This window comes from Silurus meridionalis, chromosome 26 (assembly GCF_014805685.1).
Source record: "Silurus meridionalis isolate SWU-2019-XX chromosome 26, ASM1480568v1, whole genome shotgun sequence".
Lineage (NCBI taxonomy): Eukaryota > Metazoa > Chordata > Actinopteri > Siluriformes > Siluridae > Silurus > Silurus meridionalis.
The window spans coordinates 16,420,218-16,443,800 of NC_060909.1; the positions used below are offsets into that span (position 1 = coordinate 16,420,218).

The 23,583-nt window shown below is 38.5% G+C and overlaps 2 protein-coding genes across 9 annotated transcripts in view; both read left to right on the forward strand.

Moving 5' to 3' along the window:
* LOC124380131 (cytoplasmic tyrosine-protein kinase BMX-like) overlaps positions 1-14,205 on the forward strand; it is a 51,589-nt gene extending 37,384 nt beyond the window's left edge. For 7 of the 8 annotated variants that reach the window (XM_046840901.1, XM_046840902.1, XM_046840903.1 and 4 more), the window contains 14 exons: positions 21-202; positions 1,586-1,639; positions 1,973-2,032; positions 2,352-2,384; positions 2,546-2,600; positions 6,244-6,323; positions 6,486-6,613; positions 6,857-6,919; positions 8,078-8,249; positions 9,598-9,814; positions 9,936-10,000; positions 10,698-10,816; positions 13,275-13,432; positions 13,971-14,205. In XM_046840901.1, the coding sequence (XP_046696857.1) occupies positions 21-202; positions 1,586-1,639; positions 1,973-2,032; positions 2,352-2,384; positions 2,546-2,600; positions 6,244-6,323; positions 6,486-6,613; positions 6,857-6,919; positions 8,078-8,249; positions 9,598-9,814; positions 9,936-10,000; positions 10,698-10,816; positions 13,275-13,432; positions 13,971-14,030 (1,446 nt within the window). In that variant the 3' untranslated portion in view covers positions 14,031-14,205. The remainder of the gene's footprint in view (positions 1-20; positions 203-1,585; positions 1,640-1,972; positions 2,033-2,351; positions 2,385-2,545; positions 2,601-6,243; positions 6,324-6,485; positions 6,614-6,856; positions 6,920-8,077; positions 8,250-9,597; positions 9,815-9,935; positions 10,001-10,697; positions 10,817-13,274; positions 13,433-13,970) is intronic. The other variant, XM_046840905.1, reaches the window with a different exon arrangement.
* A 135-nt stretch (positions 14,206-14,340) lies between these two features.
* LOC124380133 lies at positions 14,341-20,286 on the forward strand. The gene is made up of 7 exons (XM_046840909.1): positions 14,341-14,797; positions 14,887-14,993; positions 15,146-15,242; positions 16,211-16,562; positions 17,002-17,136; positions 17,657-17,796; positions 18,921-20,286. Exons 1-7 carry the CDS (start codon positions 14,789-14,791, stop codon positions 19,143-19,145), a joined length of 1,065 nt encoding a protein of 354 aa, XP_046696865.1. The 5' UTR covers positions 14,341-14,788; the 3' UTR covers positions 19,146-20,286.
* Positions 20,287-23,583: the final 3,297 nt, after the last annotated feature.

Here is a 23,583-nt window from a genome sequence, read left to right on the forward strand (position 1 = left end):
AAACAAGTTCATCTTTACAGCTCCGAGGGAGAATTCAACTTCCTCCCATCCCAGAAGATGAAGGCAGCACTTGTGTGGAGGTTGTGGCCCTGTATGACTACACTGCCAGCAAACCTGGAGAGATCAGTCTAGTGAGGGGGAAGAGGTATATCTCTCTGGAGAAGATGCCAGGAGAATGGTGGAAAATCAGGGACGCCTCCAGGTAAAAGATGACTCGTATTCGCTTATACTGTACCGATAAAGAATACAGGATTTGAATTTAATAATAATTAAAAAAAATATATAATAAATCAGATTTCCGGTGTAATAAAACTGCAAAATCAATAACCATGAGGTTTTGATTGATTTAAGGTTTAAGATTTTTGATTGAGGTTCTGTATTGCTTTTAGCGTGAATATCTGAATTAGGTACTGGTTTGAACTCTTTTGTACTATAAATGATTTTCTTTGCTTAAAAGAAAAATGAAACTGCATTTAGTTTATTAGATTACAGCGTAATGTTTCCTATTTATTTATTATTCAATACAATAAAATCATAAACCAGGGGAACCATGGCAACTTCATTTTATATAATAAAGTTTGTAAAAATGTATACTGTAATGTATGTATGTATAAATATCTACTTTTGATACTTTATATTTTTATTTATTTTAATTTTATATTCTTTTTCTATTTACATGTTGGACAGTCATAAAAAGCATTTCACTACATGTCGTACTCTGTATGAATGTGTATGTGACATAAAATTTGATTTAATTTGATATATAACCAATTGAGCAAGACAAAATTTATGATAAAGTTCACTAGTCCTGTACTGAAGTCAAAATAAAATATTCTGCTTGAATACTCTACATGGATAAAAGTGTTAGGAGAACTGACTTTTCAGGACATAGATGGACCTGTTCTTTTACAGTTTCACACAGTCACAGTCGTGCGCGCGCACACACACACACACACACACACACACACACACACTTACCATAGCCATGAGGTTTACGCTTGTGGTCTCCCACAGCTTCTCATTTAACACAGCTTACGTCTTCACTTTAAAGCAGCGAGGAACGGCATAGTTTTCTGAACCGTAGCAGAGTGAAGAATAAGACTGACACCTTCAAATGTCCTGAAATGAAACCGAAGTTTAAATAAAGTACAGTAATAAAATGTATTATGTCGTTATACAATGAGGAATCATGTACATCTTAAAAAATTGCATACGTAAACAGTTTAGCACAAATTGACCCAGTTTAGCTAGCTAAAGTTAGGTAGCTAGATTCCAAATAGCATAGTATTTGTTGCTAAGTAATGCTAAGAGCAAGCAAGCAGGTGTAAAACCTGGGAAAGGATTGGTATAGAGGAACTATATGAGCTTATCTAGTTAGCAAAGTTAGCTAGTTAACTTAACTTGAAAGTATTAACCAGCTACCGACATGCACTAGCATCAATCTCCTGGACGCGGAGCTCAGTGGAGAGAAATCTCACACCACATTAATGAATTAATATTGCTCTCAGTGTGTTTTGTAATAAACAGAAAGAAGGGTTTGAAAATATATTTTACATGATTGTGCATTTATCTTTTGTCTGTCTAGTGCTGAAGGACTTGTCCCTTCAAATTACATAGAAGAAGTAGAAGAAAACAACAGGTTACGTTCTATTACTTTTCCTGTTTTCCTTTCCTGCTTAATAAATATAGTGTGTCATGCTATTGTACCTTCTAAAAATCCCTTCTGAAATAGTAATAACCGATTTTGTATTAAATGTTCGTCCTGTGAACGTTAGAAAAGTTGAATTTGGAAAATAGTGACGATTTTCTACACCCTGTTATTGTTGTTGTTGCACAATCGGCTGTGATCATGCAATAATGGAAGTTGGGGGTTTCACCAAAGGCCCATGAAATATAAAAGGAATTATTTCTTTTTTTGAGAGTTTGAGGGTCCTCAGGCAAGTGTAGCATTAAGATATTTATATATTTACAGTGCCAAGGATGCAATATCCAGGAGGACCAAAAAGGAAAGAACCAGCAAATTAAAATCACAGTGAGTTTTGTTGTCTTTACTGCCACACTATGAGGTTGAGGTTGTAGTTCTCTTACCCACCACTGGGTGTCATTAATGCATTTCATCTACTGGGCTTCATTATAGACAGTATGTGAAATCCCAGCTGATAAGAGACATGGTGCTAATACACACTACACAGGCGATCAGAGACAAAATAGAGTTTGAGTGAGACATCAGCTTTTGTCAAACCCGGTCCTGAAAGCAAGAGTTCAAATGAAGAAAAAATAAGAAAGAAATAAGGAAAAAGATTGCTTGTGCCAACTGTAACAGTCTTTATTTTTTCCATGTCCATCTTGAGATGCTCTGTTGATGACAGCATAGAGAACTATCCGTGAGTTTCACTGACTGTTTTCATTCAGATGAGTTCATATCTAATTCTATTCCTAGTACAAATAATTGAACAGCTGCTTCTATTACATGGCAAAACAAACATTAGGTAAATGTGCTTTCATCTACTGTCATAACCTTTTTCGTTGATTCGAATTCATCAAGCTGGTATGTGGGCAACATGTCTCGAGTGAAGACTGAGCAGCTACTACGTGAAAAGGTAAGCGGCGGTTTTTACGTCTTCCCTCTGATACTTTTATCAATGGACTCTCTTGGACTTTGACAGGGAACTTCGAAAGGAGGATATATAGGAGGATAGAAAGGAGGATATAGAGCTTTGGTCCCTGGACAGCAAATGACCGGCCTCCAAACCTTTTATATTTGTACTTGGGAGTGACTAGAGAGGTATGTTCAGAAGAGCGGAGAGTTCTGGCTGGTTGGTAGACAGTTACAAGTTCAGCGAGGTAGGCCGGGGCCATACCATTGATGGCCTTGAACATGAACAGCAGGACCTTATACTCCACCTTAAGTCACACCGGAAGCCAGTGAAGCGAGGAGGAGGACAGGGGTGATGTGTGAGCGTTTGGAGGTGTTAGAGAGAAGACGTGGCGCGTTTTGTACCAATTGAAGCCGATTGAGAAGTGATTAAGTCCAGTGTAGAGAGCATTACAGTAGTCTACCCTCAAACCGATGAAGGCATGAATAGCTTTTTTAAGGTCAGCTCGGGACAAGAATGGTTTGACCTTACTGAGTAGTCTTAGCTGGTAAAAGCTTGCCTTCACCACTGCACTGATCTGTTTATCGAAGTGCAAAAATAACACCCAGGTTACACACGATAGGTGCAAACTGAGGTGTTAGATGACCAAAACTGAGAGAACTGCTGGGTGAGTCTGGGCTAAACAGGATGTACTCAGTCTCAGTATGTATGAAGACCGTAGTAACACCTCTTTGCATTTGTGGTGAACAAAAAGGCATTTTAGAATGCACTAGCACAACACATCAGGTAGCACTTCCTTTAGCTACACACTAAAAATAAACAGTTGATTAAATGGCAAGTGAACCAAACGCCATTTAATGGTAAACGTCCATGTGATCCCATTTGGTTTCCCAGATTCTGATATTTGTTGGAAACATTAACTCAAACTTTTGAATACAACATAGATGACATATCAAATGTTTAAACTGAGAAAATCTATAATTTTAAGAGATAAATAAGTTGCTTGTAAATTTCATCAATACATCTCAAAAAAGTTGGGACAAGGCCATGTTTTCTACTGTGTGGCATCCTCTCTTCTTTTAATAACAGTCTGCAAATGTCTGGGGACTGAGGAGACAAGTTGCTCAAGTTTAGGAATAGGAATGTCCCATTCTTGTCCAATACAGGCTTCTAGTTGCTGTCTTAAGTCTTCTTTGTCGCATCTTCCTCTTAATGATGCGCCAAATGTTTTCTATGGGTGAAAGATCTGGACTGCAGCCTGGCCATTTCAGTACCCGGATCCTTCTTCTACGCAGCCATGTTGGAAAATGCCTTTCCAGATGCCTTTCCAGATGCATAAGCCCATGCCACACACACTTATGCAGCCCCATACCATCAGAGATGCAGGCATCTGAACTGAGCACTGATAACAACTTGGGTTGTCCTTATCCTCTTTAGTCGGGATGACATGGCGTCCCAGTTTTCTAAAAAGAACTTAAAATTTTGATTCGTCTGACCACAAAACAGTTTTCCACTTTGCCAGAGTCTATTTTAAATGAGCATTGGCCCAGAAAAAATGCCTGCGCTTCTGGATCATGTTTAGATATGGCTTCTTTTTAAACCTATAGAGTTTTAGCAACAGCGAATGGCACTGTGGATTGTGTTCACCTACAATGTTTTCTGGAAGTATTTCTGAGCCCATGTTATGATTTTCATTACAGTAGCATTTCTGTATGTGATGCAGTGCCGTCTAAGGGCCCGAAGATCACGGGCATCCAGTATGGTTTTCCGGCCTTGACCCTTACGCACAGAAATTGTTCCAGATTCTCTGAAACTTTGGATGATATTATGCACTGTAGATGATGATGATAACTTCAAACTCTATGCAATTCTTCTCTGAGAAACTCCTTTCTAATTTTGCTCCACTATTTTTCACCGCAGCATTGGGGGAATTGGTGATCCTCTGCCCATGTTGAATTCTGAGAGACACTGCCACTCTGAGAGGCTCTTTTTATACACAAACATGTTGCCAATTGACCTAATAAGTTCCAAATTGGTCCTTCAGCAGTTTCTTATATGTACATTTAACTTTTCCGGCCTCTTATTGCTACCTGTCCCAACTTTTTTGGAATGTGTAGCTCTCATGAAATCCAAAATGAGCCAATATTTGGCATGACATTTCAAAATGTCTCACTTTCAACATTTGATATGTTTGTTGATATTCTATTGTGAAGAAAATATAAGTTTATGAGATTTGTAAATTATTGCATTCCTTTTTTTTATTCACAATTTGTACAGTGTCCCAACTTTTTTGGAATCGGGTGTAATTGGTTACTGTACCTAAGTGACTTTTTCGTGTATCTGTACTTCACTGAAGTATTTCCATTTGGGAAGACATTTACTTCATTAGATTTCGAAGTCCAATATCTCAACTATATTTTGCAAAATCCATTCTTTCTTTTTATTGATGAGTGAATAAAAACTTAATTGGTCAAACACGTAGCAAGCATCCAGTCGGGGCAGTTTTGAAATTGGGTTGATCGCGGTTTAGTGGTATCAACTTAACACCAACATACAGTTCAGTGTCAGTTCAACAGAAAGCAGAAAATTCTGAGAGGAATAAATAACGAAAGAAACCCCTGACATTCAACACCTGTGGCCTTATTTGTGCAATTTCTTTTTAAGTAGTTGAAAAGGTTTTAGGTCATGATGAATTTTAATTAATATCATTTTATTAATATATATATATATATATATATATATATATATATATATATATATATATATATATATATATATATACAGTACAGACCAAAAGTTTGGACACACCTTCTCATTCAAAGAGTTTTCTTTATTTTCATGACTATGAAAATTGTAGATTCACACTGAAGGCATCAAAACTATGAATGAACACATGTGGAATTATATATGGAATTATATACATAACAAAAAAGTGTGTAACAACTGAAAAATGTCATATTCTAGGTTCTTCAAAGTAGCCACCTTTTGCTTTGATTACTGCTTTGCACACTCTTGGCATTCTCTTGATGAGCTTCAAGAGGTAGTCACCTGAAATGGTCTTCCAACAGTCTTGAAGGAGTTCCCGAGAGATGCTTGGCACTTGTTGGCCCTTTTGCCTTCACTCTGCGGTCCAGCTCACCCTAAACCATCTCGATTGGGTTCAGGTCCGGTGACTGTGGAGGCCAGGTCATCTGGCGCAGCACCCCATCACTCTCCTTCTTGGTCAAATAGCCCTTGATGCCTTCAGTGTGACTCTACAATTTTCATAGTCATGAAAATAAAGAAAACTTTGAATGAGAAGGTGTGTCCGAACTTTTGGTCTGTACTGTATATATATATATATATATATATATATATATATATATATATTGGGAAAAAACTCAGTTTATGTGAAAAGACACTGTTACTCAACACTATATATATATATATATATATATATATATATATAGATATAGATATAGATATAGATATATAGTGTTGAGTAACATTAATGTCTTTTCACATAAACTGAGTTGTTTAACACAAGTACATGCTTTGTGTCCACTTTGTGTAAAGAGTGTACACTGACTTCACGCTATTTTCACTGCTTATTTTGATCTCATTTGCGTCACTACTCTAGTAAGGGTCTCACTTTTTTTTCTAACAGGGGAAAGAAGGATCATTTGTGGTCAGAGATTCCAGTCAAAAAGGGGTCTACACAGTGTCGCTCTTCAGTCGAGCGCTAGAGTGAGTACTGATGAGGGACTTTGCTGTGACCTCGCTATACCCCTACAAAAATCCCCATGCTCATACACAACGCTATGACCACATCCTTTCTGCTATGAGCACAGCTCAAAGTGACACCTGCACCCAGATGTCTGATTTAAAGCACGTGGTTTGTGTTCCCAGCGAGCTGAACGGGACTGTAAGACATTATCTCATTAACGTCAATGACGATGGGCTGTACTACTTGGCAGAGAACCACCTGTTTGAGTCCATCCCCCGGATGATCGAGTACCATCAACATAATGGGGCAGGTGTGGAATCAAAACATCCGGACTTCATGCATTATTCTGTTTAGAAATGTCATTACACAACCACTCACACACTAAAGATTTTAATTGTATTTAAGTCAATAATAAAATTACTCATGGTTCCTGATTAATTTCCACAGATAGTTGAGACGTCATTGGAAAAAAATCAATGCCATTGTGTGTGTGTAAGTGAGTAGGTTTGTGTTTGATCATAAAATCCTGTTTGCTGTGTTTGCCGTCTGTTAGGCCTGCTGACAAGATTACGGCTTCCTGTTACAGAAATCAATCCCCCACCTCAGACAGCACAGGGTGAGGCAAACACACAACGCTTACATCATGGCCTGAAACACACTGTTCTTGGAATATAAAGTAATAAATAATATGTCATGTCTGGAAATGTTTCTAAATTCATGTAGCTAACAGAATGTACTAGATAGATGTGACAAGGTCATGGTCTACCTGTTGCAACACAGTTGTGGTAGTGCAGGAAACCAAAGCTGGCCAGGTTTAGTCATGCCACAGATTCTTACTGTATCTAGCTTCTTTTTCGTGAATTTCTACTTTACTGAAGTATTTTCATTTGGGGAGATTTTCACTTTAACGTCACTACATTTCTAAGTGAAATATGTTACTTTTGACTATATTTTGCGAAATCTTTTTTATTTATGAGCGGATAACTATGTAACTGTTCAAACGCGTGTTTGACTCATTAATATGATTCTATTCATAGATCCTTGTGCTAAGAGTAAGAGTCTTTTTTTTATATACATAAACTGAGTTGATTATGCAAAGTGTCCTGCAACAAAAATGATAATAGGACATTATAGGAGTAATTTTTACAACTGTTTCTCTACTTTACTCAAGTACATTATTTGTTTAATTTTCACCACTGGGTTCTTTTATTTCAATGAATTTGGAAAGTATCCAGACCCCAGTCAATTTTTTCAGTTTAGTGATGAAGACTGAAACTCCAATTGTTCAGAAATTTTTTTTTTCGCATGAATCTACACTCAGTATCCCACAATGACAAAGTGAAAATAGAATGATAGATATCACATGTACATAAATATTTAGACTCTTTAGTCAGTACTTTGTCGAATCGCCATTTTTTTTTCATGTCAAATCCTCTCAAGCTAGGTCAGGTCGGATGGGAACCATCACAACCGTCTCCACAGAGATGTTCAATTGTTCAGAGATGTTCAATAGGATTCAATAGGGTTTATGATTGTGGGTATGTTCTCGATGTTCTCTGTTGTTGCACTGATGGACGAGCAATGAAGATAAAAAAAAAAAAATGTTTACCTTGCATAAAGCAAACTAGTGACAAATAGCCAATATTGTTGCGTTGTATTGTGATATTGAGGTATTCAACTATGGCTAGATGTGAAGAGTATGTGTGTGATGTGGGTTTTGCATAATATATTCAATATGAGTTTCATTTGTGCGCGTGTGTGTGATTGCAATCAGGTGTGTGGGAGCTAAGGCGAGAAGACATGCGTCTGGAAAAAGAGCTCGGCAGCGGCCAGTTCGGAGTGGTCCAGCTCGGCGTGTGGAAGGGCAAACATCAGGTGGCCATTAAGATGGTGAAAGAGGGCTGCATGTCCTCAGACGAATTCATAGAGGAAGCCCAGATCATGATGTAGGTTCCTGTTGTGCTCTGCTTGTCCACCTTCTCTGCTTCCCTTTTCTAACAGTGTAAAATCCAAGACAGCGTATTAGTTTCGGAGTAATGCGAGTGTGGGCAGTAACTATGTGTAATGCGCTTCCTGCTCTCAGTAACGGCTGAATAATATCCACAGAGGTGTTCCAAAATTTCCAAAAGAGCCTTTTTATCTTTCATGTCAAGTCAGGTTTTATTCTCTCAGGTGACTTATTATGGTTGTATTCACAGTTTACAGTAGTTTACAGATTATATCCAGGAATATTCCTGAAAATATTTCCAAGGGGTGGAAAGGAAGGGTTATAGAGGAGGCTTAAGTGGTTAAGCAGGTATCTTGTGAGAAGAACCAAAATAGCAGACAGAGTGATGATTTCTCTTGTGTGTGTGTGTGAGTGAACACAAAGAGATTTGCGACATCATGTAAACATCTCACGGCCAATATTCCGATATTGCAATATAGCTTAAAAACCCAGCTTGGTTATTATCGGGATATTTGCTTGTACGTGATATAATGACGTACTGTTTATTTTTGCATTACTCGAGTCACACAAACAGGTTTTTTTTTTTAGATTTGCATAATTAAGCTTAGATTGAAAGTATGACTGTTTGGTCCAGGTAGCAAGTATAAGTGAATCAGTTTCACCTGCTTTGGTACATATGAAAGTGACAAATATGTGCTCTAGAGATAAGAATAAGGGAATTTTGAAAACAGGAGGAGCACTGTCAGAGCATGTTTCGGACCAATCTGTCACAGATTCTAAAAGGGTGGCCTGACACTCCTTAGTGGGCCCTGTGCTTAAAAAAAAGCAGCACTGCCATTGGCAACTGGCAGAGAACACCAGAATTTGCAGGTCTTCCATTGGTGGTCCTTGGGGAGAAATATACTTGTAGGGTTACACAGATCTCCATATCCTTACTGCTGTGACTGCACTGTAGATTTCAGGATGAAACCATTGTAAGAACTTGCGCCAGTGCATTGGGCCCTGGGTTCCACCTAGTGCATGACATTTTACAGCGTCATGTGGCCGGAGTGTGTTGACGATTTCTGTATGACATCGACACCATTGACTGGGCCTCACATGCCCAAAACCTGATTTGGAAACTCCAAGATGTCATGTATTGGAGCATCCAAAGACACCAAGTACTGTAGAAGCAGCCAGGACTGTCCAGGAGCTCACTAATAACTAAATTCAACTTTATTAGTCAAATTTTTTTGAGCGGTGTATATATACATATTCCAGTGAAATGCAAACTATAGCATCATTCCTTCTTGCATAACAGAAATGCAATACACTGACCACCAGTTTGTGTCACTCTGCATTCAAAGGAAACTCAGGCATCCTAAGCTCGTGAGGCTGCATGGTGTGTGTACCGAGTGCTTCCCTATTTACATAGTGACGGAGTTCATGAGTAATGGTTGCCTGCTAGAGTACCTGAGGCATCATGGAAAAGAACTGCAGCCACAGCGTCTCCTTACCATGTGCCTGGATGTATGTGAGGCGATGGCTTACCTCGAGGAAAAGCAGTTCATTCACAGAGATCTAGTAAGAACACGCTTGCAATAAAAGTGATACAGGGTTTATGTGGTATGTGGAGTCTCTATCATTTCGATCTCTCGTGGTGAAGGCTTTAATCAACACTTGTTTCCCTTCGTGTTTATTGCAGGCAGCGAGGAACTGTTTGGTAGATCAAGACCTATCTGTCAAAGTGTCTGACTTTGGAATGGCAAGGTAACAAACACACATGTAAATATACAGTATATAGAAAAAAGACAGCAAATGTAATACTAGAATACACAATAGCAGTGCCTAATAATTTATTATTGGTCAGATTGTGATTTTCTAAATAGGCAATTATGCACCTGCAATTGGAAGGAAGAGATAAAAAAAAAAGCTGCTTTTGACTCACATGTATATTACAGATTTACATTAGAGCATGTGAATATGCATAGAAATTCTTTCGATGCATATCCCAGCACTGTTATGAAACTAGGGTCAGAGCACAGTGTCAGTCATGTTACAGTGCCCCCTGGAGCACAGAGGGTTAAGGGCATTGTACAAAGGCTCCAAGAGTGGCAGCTTGCTGACACCAGGACTTGAACCCCTGATCTTCTGATCAGTAACCTCAAAATGTATGTTAGATAACTCCCAAGTAGCTATAAGTATTATTCTCACCTGAAAACTCCCTGAGAGCACATTTCAGAGAGAAACAGGGCAGCAACAGTCACTAAGAAATCAAGATGAATTGTGCTTGCTAGTTTAACAAAACAATGCTTGTGTACCATCATTAGTTGATAAGGATAAGAGAAATTTAAGGATTATTCAACACCGAATGCAATAAATCAAAAGGTTACATCTGATCATTCTCTCTCTCTTGTTATAATGTATTTATATGTCTGTGTTTTCCCCAACCCCTGACCCCATGTAGATATGTGCTGGATGATCAGTATACAAGTTCGGCTGGAACAAAGTTTCCTGTGAAGTGGTCAGCCCCTGAGGTTTTGAACTACACCAGGTTTAGCAGCAAGTCTGACGTATGGGCTTACGGTGTGTGGCTGCTTTCACTTAATACATTTTCCATTATGCAAACCTTCCTGTGCTGCTTTAAAAGTTTTTATTTCTCACCACAGAATGATATGTTCAGACATATATGACTAAGTTGTACTATAAATGTGTTAAAGAAAAAATTTTTCCAAACCACGAAAGGAATGCAATTAAAAAAAATAAAGTGTAAGCCACAAGCAGTGCAAAAGTTCATCTCTGATGTGAATAATATTGGTATGGTTATCTAAATTGGATATAATAATGCAGTAGGCTGTTCACATGGACCGATTTTGATATTTTGTAGCTACAATTCTTCACAATTCTGATTACACCAAAAACTGGCAAATAAATCTATTCTGATTTTCACTACTGAACATCTTGCCAGTATTTATCGAAAGAATAAAATGAGTTACTGACAAATTGTAAACAAAATATAAGCTAATAGCAGTGGGAAATGAGTTCTCACTTTGATTATCATCATCATCCAAATCAGTCCCATTAGCCTAAAACATTAAAATGAGCCAAAAACACAGCAGCAATTCAGAATCACATTGACATGAATGCCCCGAAGACTGGGGGGGGGGAATACTAAAGAACCAGTAGGCAGTGTTTTGATCCCTGTAGTGTTTAATGGTAATGAAGCAGATTTTCCATTTATGGTTGAAACGCTTACAGACACTACAACCCACAATCAGAAGAAACAAAAAGGAAAGAAAAATCCATGAACAAATCAAAAAGAGTGAGTGTACCACATGCTTGTTCTTCTAGCAATCACGAGTCTGACAAACTATGGAAGTAAGTATTACACTTAAAGGTCAATGTAGGTCATGGCATTTGAACGTGAGCCTCAGTATCTATGCTGGAGTTAAAATTGCTGATCACTTATTAAATCGGCCGGATTTTTTTTCTTAATGAGCTTCTTTTGAGCGGTAAGCCCCCAGTTTAGGCAGATCATTTATGTGATATAAAACAAACACATATACACACACAATTACAAAAATGTAAAAAATAAATAAAAAAAATAAAAAAATTAAATAATAAAAAAAAGAATGTATTTTTTTTGTTATTCATTTAATCTTTTTTCAAGATGAAATTAGCAATGGAAAATTGAAATGTGTGAAAATCGAAAATTCATCTTTATTACTTAATTTGATTTGCTGCATAAAGCAATGCTCCTTAGCAGCTATACTTACAAGACAAGTAAAATAATGAAGCACATTAACTTGAGAGTGTAACAAAAAGAAGCCTTGTGTCCCATGATCACTTGTCAAATTGGATAAGTTGATAAGGGTAAGTGAAATAGGGAGTTTTTTTTATTTATTTATTAGTTTTTTTATTATTTCTTCTTTCTATGGCCCAAACCTCATTAGATAAATAATCACATCAATGCTTTATTCCAATGTTGTCCAGTTGCCGGATCTTGTATAAAACGCATTCACACAATTGACACAACATACAAATTTGAAGAGATTTGTGGCCTTAATCTGGCAACCTTCAACCCGGTTGATTTTTATAGGTAACTTGGGAAGTTGAATGGAACATCAGTGGTAGAAAGGGAACGAGAAGAGTCAAGTGGTGCATCGGCAAAAAAAAAAGTGTAAATTCAACAACAGCTGGGTGAAAGAATTTTTCTTATCTCAAAGGAATGTAGACAACACCCACGCCTTTTGCAAAGTGTCGCACTGATTTTTATGTCGGACATGGTGACAAAATTACATATCTCAGCACATTAACTGCATAGTTGTATAAAAGGTCCTACACAGGACAAGCACATGGGCACATAAAAGTGCTTAATGTGACTGTTACACAGTCCGACTATAAGGGCCTACATATTTTTCCAGATGACAAGATGGTCAAGAGCCTATGTGCAGAGTGGTGTGTGTGTGTGTGTGGTCCTTCACAATGCTGGTGGCTTCACAGATGCTGCATGTTGTGTAAAAAAGTGAGAAATTACTGTAAAAAAAAAAACCATGAAATAGATTTACCTAACTTATTACTCAGAAGTAATTCATGATAATGCTAATCTTTGTGAAAGTTAATCTAATGCTAACACTGGTTGGTGTCTATATTTTTTGTGGAAAATAGTGAACAGGCTCCAGATGTGGCCAGAAGTTTGACTCTCCCCTAAACATTAAAGACTTAATCTAGGTGAATTTTGACTAACCTAGCCTAAGGCTCTTTTAAACAAATCGTGCCAAGCTTTGCTAGCAAGATTTCTTTTAATCTTTACCTCAGAGATTGCTCTTTGCTCAATGTGAGCTGTGAAGGAAGGTATTAAAAGATATGAAAGTATGTATATTTCTGTAGTAATGTCTGTAAAGACAGTGTCTTTTTTGCCACAGTTGCTTCACCAGGTTCATGCCTTGCTAAAACGTATATTGACTAGCTAGTATGCTAGTGAATAAATGCTAAGCATTGCCATGATATTGATCATAATAATGAAGCTGGTTTTGTTGTGTAGGTGTGCTGATGTGGGAGGTGTACAGTCTGGGCAAACAGCCCTATGAGCACTATGATAATACACGAGTAGCTGAGAAAGTGATGCAAGGTCATCGTCTGTACAGACCCCAACTGGCCTCAGACCAGATCTACCAATTTATGAAGTCATGCTGGCATGAGGTAGTCATCTCAAATCTCTTTCACTGTCTTTCTCTCTCTATCTTTCTTTATCAATCGATATCTCTCTATTATTTAATTGCATATTCTGAATACACTTAGTCATGTGACCCCTACATGTGACAACCTCTTATTTCCCACGTTTACCTTCCCTTTTGTCTTTTCTCTGTTCTTAGTGCTATCTATCTATCTATCTATCTATCTATCTATCTATCTATCTATCTATCTATCTATCTATCTATCTATCTATCTATCTATCTAGAATCTCCCATGTTCTTTTTCAGTTCTCTCTCTCTCTCTCTCTCTCTAAGGACATGACCCCTATATTTCACAACTTGAATTTCCCCCTTTTCCTTCTTCACTATACTCAGTGCCATGTCTCTTCTGCAACTCTCTCTTCTGTCACTCTCATCTGCCACTCTCTCTCTCTCGCTCTCACTCTCACTCTCTCTATTAGTCACTCATCAAATCAAATTCACTAAAACAAAACAAAAGAATCCCACAAACCTAAATGCTAAAATATGAATCATTGTTTTCACAGCTTCCAGAAGAGAGGCCCACCTTCCAACAGCTTTTGATCGATATCGGTGCATTTGTATAGGGAGGGAACAATAACAATACATGCCACGAACTTTATTTGGATACCTAAGCATTAAAGTAATCTTATAAAAGGTCCTTGTGCTACACTGACATTGCCAACCTGGTGAATCAATTTGTATTTCTTTATTGTTATGAGGCAGCAATAATAATAAAAAAAAATCTCTATGCACTGTAAAGCCTGAATGATTTATTGGGTTTTTTTTTTTATATACATCCAATGAGTAGTAAAGTATTGAACCGAAGCTCTGCGTACTGCAACGCTGCACCCGATTGAACGACTAAAAATATTTCTAGAGTGTTGTGGCATTTGGTTTCCTGCTTGCTCAAAGCAAAAATAACGGCTCTAGTTCACCAGGGCACATTGTTGTCAGGTGTTGTTTTTTTTTTTTAAGGGAAATTATTATGAAGCATAATAAAAGCCAGAGTACATTCTCCTTGACCTCATATAAATTTTCAATACTTACATCCCTATTTTATGTATCTTCCCTTCCTTTCGAGTGTTCATACCTATTCAGCCTGTAAGCACGGCTTCTTCCTTTACCGTAAGTCAGCATATTGTTTTATGGCTGCCTCTTCCCTCTGCGGTTTTGTGCCGCTTCCTTTTTTTGCTGTTGATGTGCTTTGAACATGCGCTATGTCCAGTTCGATCAAATGTGTTGATCTGATTGTCATTAAGCCCTGCCCACTTCCAATGCTTTATTTATACCACGAAACCCCTCGTTGCTTCCTTGAGCCGTTACTGTCTGCCTAGGTAACAACATGGAACAGGTACGTCTGTCTTTCTGTTAGAACTAATCAAGTTTATTCGTAATTGTTTACGAAGAAAAAAAGGCAATTGTGGTGATTTGTTTTTCTAGGAGACTTTTCTTAATGGGGGTGTCGCCTTGTTTCACACTGTGGTCGAAGGCAAGCATTGTTATGAAGTGGAGAAAGTGTTGACGAATAAGCCCAGTGCTTTTGGCAGGTAGATCATAACAACATTTGAAATCCACACTTCGATTAATGTTGAATCGTCTTCTCATTTTGATGCATCGGTGTCGTCTAGAGTGTGTCTTTCAACATAAGCAATGTGGCATATAAAACGACGTAATGTTTTTAATTCCTTTTCACCGGTAGTAAAGGGGACAAGCTGATGATGATAAACGATATCCAAACTGAGCATTTGCCTCCGAAGCAATTAATCAGGATGCTGAGCTCAGGGTGTCCTCTCCTGGTGAGTAATTTCTATTTTGCACACATCAATACATGTATGTGAATCGAAGGTAAAAATAGAAGTGAGACAACTTTGTGTCCTGAATGAAGTAAATGAATGAATGAACTATTATTCAATGGGAAACAATAATGAAAAAAATGCTGGCTATCTTTCTTGCCCAGCTTCATGGCTCCTATAGTATATAAAAGTGTCTATTGCACTGATACATGATTTGAGTCAAAGTACTTTTTTGAGTCATTGCATGAATAATCAGATGCCTTCAAAAGCTTATATGGTGATTTATTTTGTTTACCAACCAAAAGTACAGCGTTTTAATTATTTTCAAAAACGATACGGTCATGAAGGTAGTCATTAGTTACTTTCAACCACTGCATGTATTCATCTAATTACAAAGCATCCTGTATGTATTAAGGCTATAGGTTCGATTTTATATAGCCGTAACGTCCTTTATATCCTAACAGATAAGAAAAGGAAAGGGGAAGTGAAAAATGCATTTTGTTTAGCAGTAGCAAAAGGTGGACCTCCAGGCCATTTTGGAAAACAGGAAGTCGGACAGACCAGGCAGATTTGTTAATATGCACATTGTCTCCTTTGATGTTTTTTTCTTTCGACGACATGAAATTCATTCACGAAAGTTTGTATTTCATTTAGCAGAGGAGTTTGGAAGGGAGATGATTGAGAATGGGGGGGGAAATCCGTTGCCCTGGATGTTTAAGGTCTTTGCTATGACTCTTGAACTTTAGGAGGTCCATCAACATGACATAAAACCTGTTTCATGGTTTTATATAAATACCCGTTCTTACTTTGCACTTGCTTCCGCCTCCACTATTGTGCATTACATGACGTATGCTGAAAATGTGTTACATAACCAAAAATGAAAGGGTCCAAATATGTATAATTGCTCACTCTATTGCAACCAGATGCGTATATGAAGCTTAGCCGAGGGTATTGTTTTCACCTGTTTGCAGACTTTGCACCAGGCGTGTGTTGACGACACCGAAATTAAATGCCCGGAGTATGAAAGAATGAAACCCTATCACAAGGAAGATGCAGAGTTATCCTTCAGTCTAGACATGGTTCGAGAAAAATGTCTGGATGAAGATGAAAAAAATCCGCGGATGCCGGAAGAATGGGAGTGCAACGATAGGGCATTCGATTCATGCAATGACGAGAAAATGCTGATCGTGTCGATGATGAACACGAGTATAGCGATTGTGCAAGCGAGAGGATGCGATGCCCTTTCCCCCTGCAGATGTGGCAACACAAATTGCACCTTCAGCGACGTTATCATGGCCACCCAGCAGAGTGCGATCACATCAGGTGAGGATGAAAGCGAAGACTCTTAAAACAACACGTCGCAGTAGAACGTGTCGACTGTGCCTTAGTGATTGATTGAGTTAGGTTTATTACATCATTGACCCCTCAATCTTTGCTACTAGTACCAATGCAACCAATCACGTCAAGACTACACTTCTGTAGCTGCACCACATTTTGTAGCCACATTCATTTCACACTTCTCTAAAACTTTCTTAAACTCACTCGTTAAACCGCAGGCCTGGTTATACGTTTTCATATACACGATATAATAGCAGTGATTTTTGAGAGCGTTTTCAAATCGCTCGAATTTGAATGTACTAAAAAAGAATTGTGTGCCAATGCTGTATACTAATACAGTCAGGATATAAAATAGAACCAGTAGACTGGTCGTCTGGTCTAAGGGTATGTGTGCATAATGCTCATTCAGTTTTTCTTTCTCCAGTTTGCAGAGAATATATGAAAAAACGTTTCGAAAGAGGTCATGTTTTCATTCAGAGTTTGCTGCAGAAAAGCATCTGCATGGAAAACATCTCACGTCCGACAAAAGAAATCCCTTGTTTGACTGATTCCACCACAGGTTAGTCCACGATCGAATTCCAAGCAATTCAACCAATTCCAAGCCTGGCTAATATTCTGCATTGATATTGTCGAAAGTATATGGACACTTGATTAATCACACTTATATGTACTTGTTAAACATCCCATTCCAGATGTAGTCCCATATTTGCTTCAGTAATATTCTATACTGTTGTGAGAAGGCTTTCCTCTATTGTTTTGCAAAAATGAATGGGGTGCAGTCATAATTGTAAGCCATCCCAAAGTCATACAGTGAGGTTATGATCAGGGCTCGATGGCAGCCACTTGAATTCTTCCAAACCAACATTAGCAAAATACTGTATGGTTCTTTTTTTTTTTTTTAATAGAGCTTGATTTATTGTCTTGAATTTCATTGAAATTGTGCTCAAAACCCTGCTTTACGGTTTGAATATAATATTTGTGTTAATCATGCCATGCTAGTGAACAACAATTGTATTCTTATATTTTGCAATTTTTCTCATATATCAAAATTCAAAGCATTTCCAATGCCTGTCTTACAGCGAACATAACCATCTTCTACTACATGTCAAACGCGCTAGACGATTTTGACAAAGGTGTTCCTGTTGTTCTGAACTTCAGCGGCTCCACCAACTTTCTCAAATGTATGCGCTTGAATGACCGCCCGGTTTTGACTGTCGAGGTAAGAACGAATCCGTTCAAGAATCCGTCCGAAAATATCACGAAATATGGACATTTGTAAGGCATGTCCGGTATCATGCATAGGCAAGTTGGGATTTGGAAAAGTTGGGGACAAGTTTAAATAATTAAGAGGTATGCATAACGACTGGGAGCCCATGGACCCAACAAAAAGTGGTATTGAGGACACTGGTAGTTCATTGGTTAAGTGTAAGGTCATAAGATCACATCCCAGCACCAAGCTTAACTATAAAAATGAGCCAAATGCCCCTTTACTTCCATAATTGGCTTTTGATAAGGGCATCATCCAAATGCCTTAGACTTTAATTGGATAAGGCTATTACGCTCATGCAGTGGGTGGTAAGAAAACAGGCCTTTGAAAAAAAAGAAACAAGGGACTAGTCATTAGTAACAAATTGCAGGGATTGGTATGGTGGTATTTGGCTGGAATGGTTGATATTGGCCAAGTGTGTCCATTGAAGGTCATTTCAGGTGGAGGGATTGGTCATGAATCTCTGCACAAGTGGGTGGGACTGGTCATATATACTTGGCATATAATAATATAATAACTATTACCTAGTTTAAAAATGCGAAGGGGGCAGAGTGTATGTGGGAATGTGCGAGATTACTCAAGAGTGTCCATGTAAGTAAATGGGATTAGTAAGGAGTGTGTGAGCATAAACATTGGTCACGAGCAAGTGCACACCTAGAAGATTGCTATAATTGGTCAAGAGTGTCTACATAGGGGTCAGGATTTGTCTGCAGTAGGTGATGGGACTGGGAATTGTAAGGAGTGTCTACTAAGGGGGCAGAGTATCCTCAGGTGGTAGGGTCAGGTCCAAAATAGGTGTCTGTGGCAATGGGTAGGCTTGATTAAGAGTATATGAGAATGGACAGGATTGGTCACTTGTTGCTACTGGTGGGATGGAGGACAGAATGGTCATGAGTGTTGCCAGAAGTGAGCAGGTAGTTTGGAATACATGTACTAGTTCATCTAAGGGTCTTTATCGGTTCTGAATGAAGAACCGATTATAGCAACTGTTTACATACACTGAGATGTTATACTAATAAAAACCAATATGCTACTAAGGTTTATTTTAAAGATTTTTTTTTGGTCTGCTGTTCCAGTGCTGTGAGAAAAACAAGCTGCAGGTTATCTGTAAGGATGACCCAAAAACATGGCCTTTTGTCTTCTACCTGAAGAGTACAAAGGACAACCACCGCCGATTCGAGTCGGCCTCGTGCAACGGTTGGTTCATCCACACGAAACCTTCTGGCTTGGTGTGCGTGGACCAAGGATCAAATTATACAGAAAGTAACTTCTACATCATTATCCACTTAGAAAATAAATAAAAACATTTTGTAAACATTTGAACCCATTTACTTGGGTTGTTGGGGTTACAGCAACAAGATATTTGAAATCTATTAACGGTATGAATTTATTATTATCAGCATAAACAAACCATCCGAAAAAAATAATCCATCCGAATATGATTTAAAATGTTATTAGTTACACTAGAACTAGTTGTAGTTCTCTAATTAAAGTCTTGGATATACAGAGTGGGGAATAAGAACACTTTTATTTATTTTTTATTCAACACCGTTCCAGTCCAGCAATTCACATGAGATTTTGACCTGACATTCAAATCAATTGAAGAAATCTGCACAGATAAAAAAAATCCAAATTTTACAATCCACAAACAATTTTTAACAAAGTGAAAAAGCGTATTGAAGACCGTAAGAAAAAGCAGTCCACCAAGTACTTTCATTAGGCTGTTGTTCCTCCTACTAGCGCAAATTACAAACAGCTAAGTTAGTGCATGTTGAAAGGTTAGAAAAAAACCACCCTTATCCATTTCTGAATCCAAATGTACAAACGTCTCATGATGGGTAGAGGCAACAGGTTCTCACAAGACCTTCGCACTATATTTGCACTATATAAGAACAGCAGGTACAGTTCACCCCAGAAGGCATGTTCCAGATGTTGGTCAAACCAGATTCTACATGCCTATTTATAAAAAATAAAAAGATAAGTAATAATGATAATAAAAAAAAATGTTTTATATCAATTTCCCCCCTAATATGGTGCATTTCTGATTCCGGTGCTGATGAGCAACTTTTAACTGCAGTATTGAGTAAATGTGTATCAAATATTAAAATTTTTGGTTCCTATATTTTTTATAATTTTTAAAATCATGTGTGCTCTTATTTTGTATTGAATGTATAATATTAATAGTATATTCTGTGTGTTTTATTACAGTTTGTACTGATATCACAGTATAATGCTAGTATAGTTCTCTATAATACTATGGAATGTTCACAATACAGAAAAAGAATTGAAATTAATGTATTTTATTATACGTTTATACGCCAGTATTTAGCTTACTTACTGTATATTTTTAAAATTTGCATTTGTCATGTTACTGAAACTTCCTTTGCTAACGCCTTAACATACATGCATGTAATAGTCAATAAAAGCAATTTCTGAAAAGCATTATTTGTGTAGAACATTGCTCATGAGCAGGTTTTGAGTTCCCTCTTCTAACTTTCGCTTCCATGGTTTCCCGTTTCATTACGATGGGGGATGTGTGCATAATGTCATCATATCAGACACAATGTACTAAATAGCTTTAGTTTTTGTAGGACTTCAGGACCACCTGAAAGCATTGAATTATCTATTCGAGATTCGATCATCACTAATCTACAACAGATTCTTATACGCTGACATAAATTCAATTTAATTCAATTCAATTCATTTTTATTTGTATAGCGCTTTTAACAATGAACATTGTCTCAAAGCAGCTTTACACAAATAATGTGGTGATTAAACATAAATATGTTCTGTGTAAGTATGTTTGTCCCTGATGAGCAACTGTGGCAAGGAAAAACTCCCCGAGATGGCATAAGGAAGAAACCTTGAGAGGAACCAGACTCAAGAGGGAACCCATCCTCATCTGGGTTGCACCAAATGTCCATTTGAAGCAGATATACAATGTTGTGGGGTACAGTGATGATGATCAGAAGCAAACTGCACTCCCGAGTCAGTGCAGCAGACCGCCGACACCAACTACAGTCCAATCCGTCCTCAAAGCACCCGTTCTACTCGAATTAAGAGACCGTCCCGAGCTGCACAGAAGTGTGAAGATCCAAGGAGGGAGAGGGGCAGGAACACTGGTCACTGGAGCCTCAGGAGCATGTTTAACTCGACCGAAAGAGAGAGAGAGAGAGAGAGAGAGAGAGAGAGGGTGACGGGAAGAGAAGGATATGGATTATTAAGTGTAACTATTGGTGTACGAAAGTTAATGTCACTGTGCAGTTTGGACTCCGGCAAGACTCGCTATGGCAGCATAACTAAAAGGGAGAACCAGAAGGTAACACAGACATGAGGGATCTCTGGGATAAGAGACGACCCACCACACCACCGTCAACAAACCTGAGTGAACGTGTGAATGTGAGGGACGACAGCATACAAATATACCAGTTCACCAAACACTCTATATCCATGTTCCCTCCAGATCTGTGCCTTTACCTAAGAGAAATCTACTGATAAAAGGCTTGACTAAATAAATACGTTTTCAACCTCGACTTGAACACTGAGACTGTGTCTGAGTCCCGAACACTGATTGGAAGGCTGTTCCATAACTGTGGGGCTTTATAAGAGAAAGATCTGCCCCCTGCTGTAGTCTTCATTATTTGAGGAACCAACAGATAGCCAGCACCTTTTGATCTAAGTAGGCGGAGGATCATACTGGTACAGAAGTTCACTCAGATACTGCGGTGCGAGACCATTGAGTGCTTTATACGTCAGTAGTAATATTTTATAGTCAATGCGAGATTTGATTGGGAGCCAGTGTAGACTGATTAAAACAGGGGTGATGTGGTCATATTTCCTAGATCTAGTGAGGACCCTTGCTGCTGCATTCTGGACTAACTGAAGCTTATTGATGCACTTACCGCACACCCAGACAGTAAAGCGTTACAGTAGTCTAATCTAGAAGTAACAAAAGCATGAACCAGTTTTTCTGCATCCTGTAACGACATCATATTTCTAATCTTAGCAATATTTCTAAGGTGAAAGAAGGCGATTCTGGTGATATTATTCACGTGAGACTCAAAGGAAAGACTCGGGTCAATAATCACACCAAGGTCTTTGACAGCCGTACATGCTGAAACAGAAACACCATCCAGAGATGCTACGTAATCGGAAAGTTTACTTCTAGCTGCATGTGGTCCTAGTAAAAGTACTTCCGTCTTATCTGAGTTGAGCAGAAGAAAGTTATTAAGCATCCACTGTCTAATGTCCTTTACACACTTCTCAACATTGTTAAGCTGATCTCTCTCATCTGGCTTTGCTGAAATATACAGCTGTGTGTCATCAGCATAGCAATGGAAGCGAATCCCATGTTTATGAATAATTTCACCAAGAGGCAGCATATATAAATGACTCCTCACCCACATTTTTTTTAACTGTGGATACTTTCATTCTTCATGACAAAACTTCTTTTTTTCTCTAAAGTCCCCAATATCCAGTGAAATTAATCACGTGGTAGCTAGTAGCTTAACACGCTACTGAACATATAATACCACAAAACACTGGGCTGTTGTCAGAGCTGGTCCAATCTGCCAAAAGAGCAACATGGAACAGGTACTACACTGTGTGTCTGATTTTATATAGCAAATACGTTTTGAGTTATTCAAATCTGTCTTTGTGTGAACAATGTGCTGCTTTTATTCTGGACCGCTGAAACTCCTTAAGTTAATAAACACAAATGTATGAAAAAATCTGTTGACTAATGGATTTGACAACAATTTTTAATAATGTGGTTTGTAAAATAAGGTAATGAGACCCCCTCAAAAAACATGTTTTCGTTTCAAACAGCTGATTTGGGAGGTATAATGTTCCTCGAATTATAAACCTTTGCATTATTTGGAAGACGGACGAGTTACAAATCCCTTGAGGAATCTTGGAAACATTTGGAAATAAGCGTATGCTCAGGGCTAAATTGGGACTCTTTTGATTATTGTGGCCTGATATTTGTGAGTTTTGGAAGTAAGGAAGCTGTGGTCTGAGCGCAGGGTCAGTCATGGTACAGCGCCCCTGGAGCACAGACTGTTCAGGACTTTGCTCAAGGGCTTGAGAGTGGCAGCTTGGCGTTTTTCCCACGAGGAAAGCCACAGCAAGCCAGGGGTGACTGTGGAATAGAAAAACTTCCATACTTCCATACTGTACCACGCTCCCTAATCTCAACTAATACTCAACTGGCCCAATGGGTACAAAACCTTACAGCCCATTGGGCCAATTCTTATGGTTTGAGTCTGGTTCCTCTCAATGTTTCTTCCTCATGCCATGTCAGGGTGTTTATCCTTGCCGCAGTCGCCCCCCGGCTTGCTCAATAGAGAAAAACGTAGAATAAGAAACAAACATATACATTCAATTAGCACCACTTTATAAAGCTGCTTTGAGACAATGTCCATAAAATGATGGACAATGGCAAAAGTCCATCATCATTTCATTTTGCTAATTCTTCCACACCATTAAAAACATATAGGTACTTCTAGGTCCCCTGGTGGTCTAGCGGTTAGGATGCGGCGCGCTCACCGCTGCGGCCCGGGTTCGATCCCCGGTCAGGGAACCAACCCCAGTCACTAGGGTTGCACAAGCCTTAGTGCTGGTCCCAAGCCCGGATAAATGGGGAGGGTTTCGTTAGGCAGGGCATCCAGCGTAAAAACATGTGCCAAATTAAATATGCGGATGGTCCGCTGTGGCGACCCCTAATGGGAGAAGCTGAAA

What these genes read in the sequence shown, in the direction of transcription:
- LOC124380133 (XM_046840909.1), top strand. An exon ending in AAGCCCAGTGCTTTTGGCAG is followed by an intron (nt 14,994 to 15,145) that starts GTAGATCATAAC and finishes TTTCACCGGTAG; the next exon opens with TAAAGGGGACAAGCTGATGA. An exon ending in GCCCGGTTTTGACTGTCGAG is followed by an intron (nt 17,797 to 18,920) that starts GTAAGAACGAAT and finishes CTGCTGTTCCAG; the next exon opens with TGCTGTGAGAAAAACAAGCT.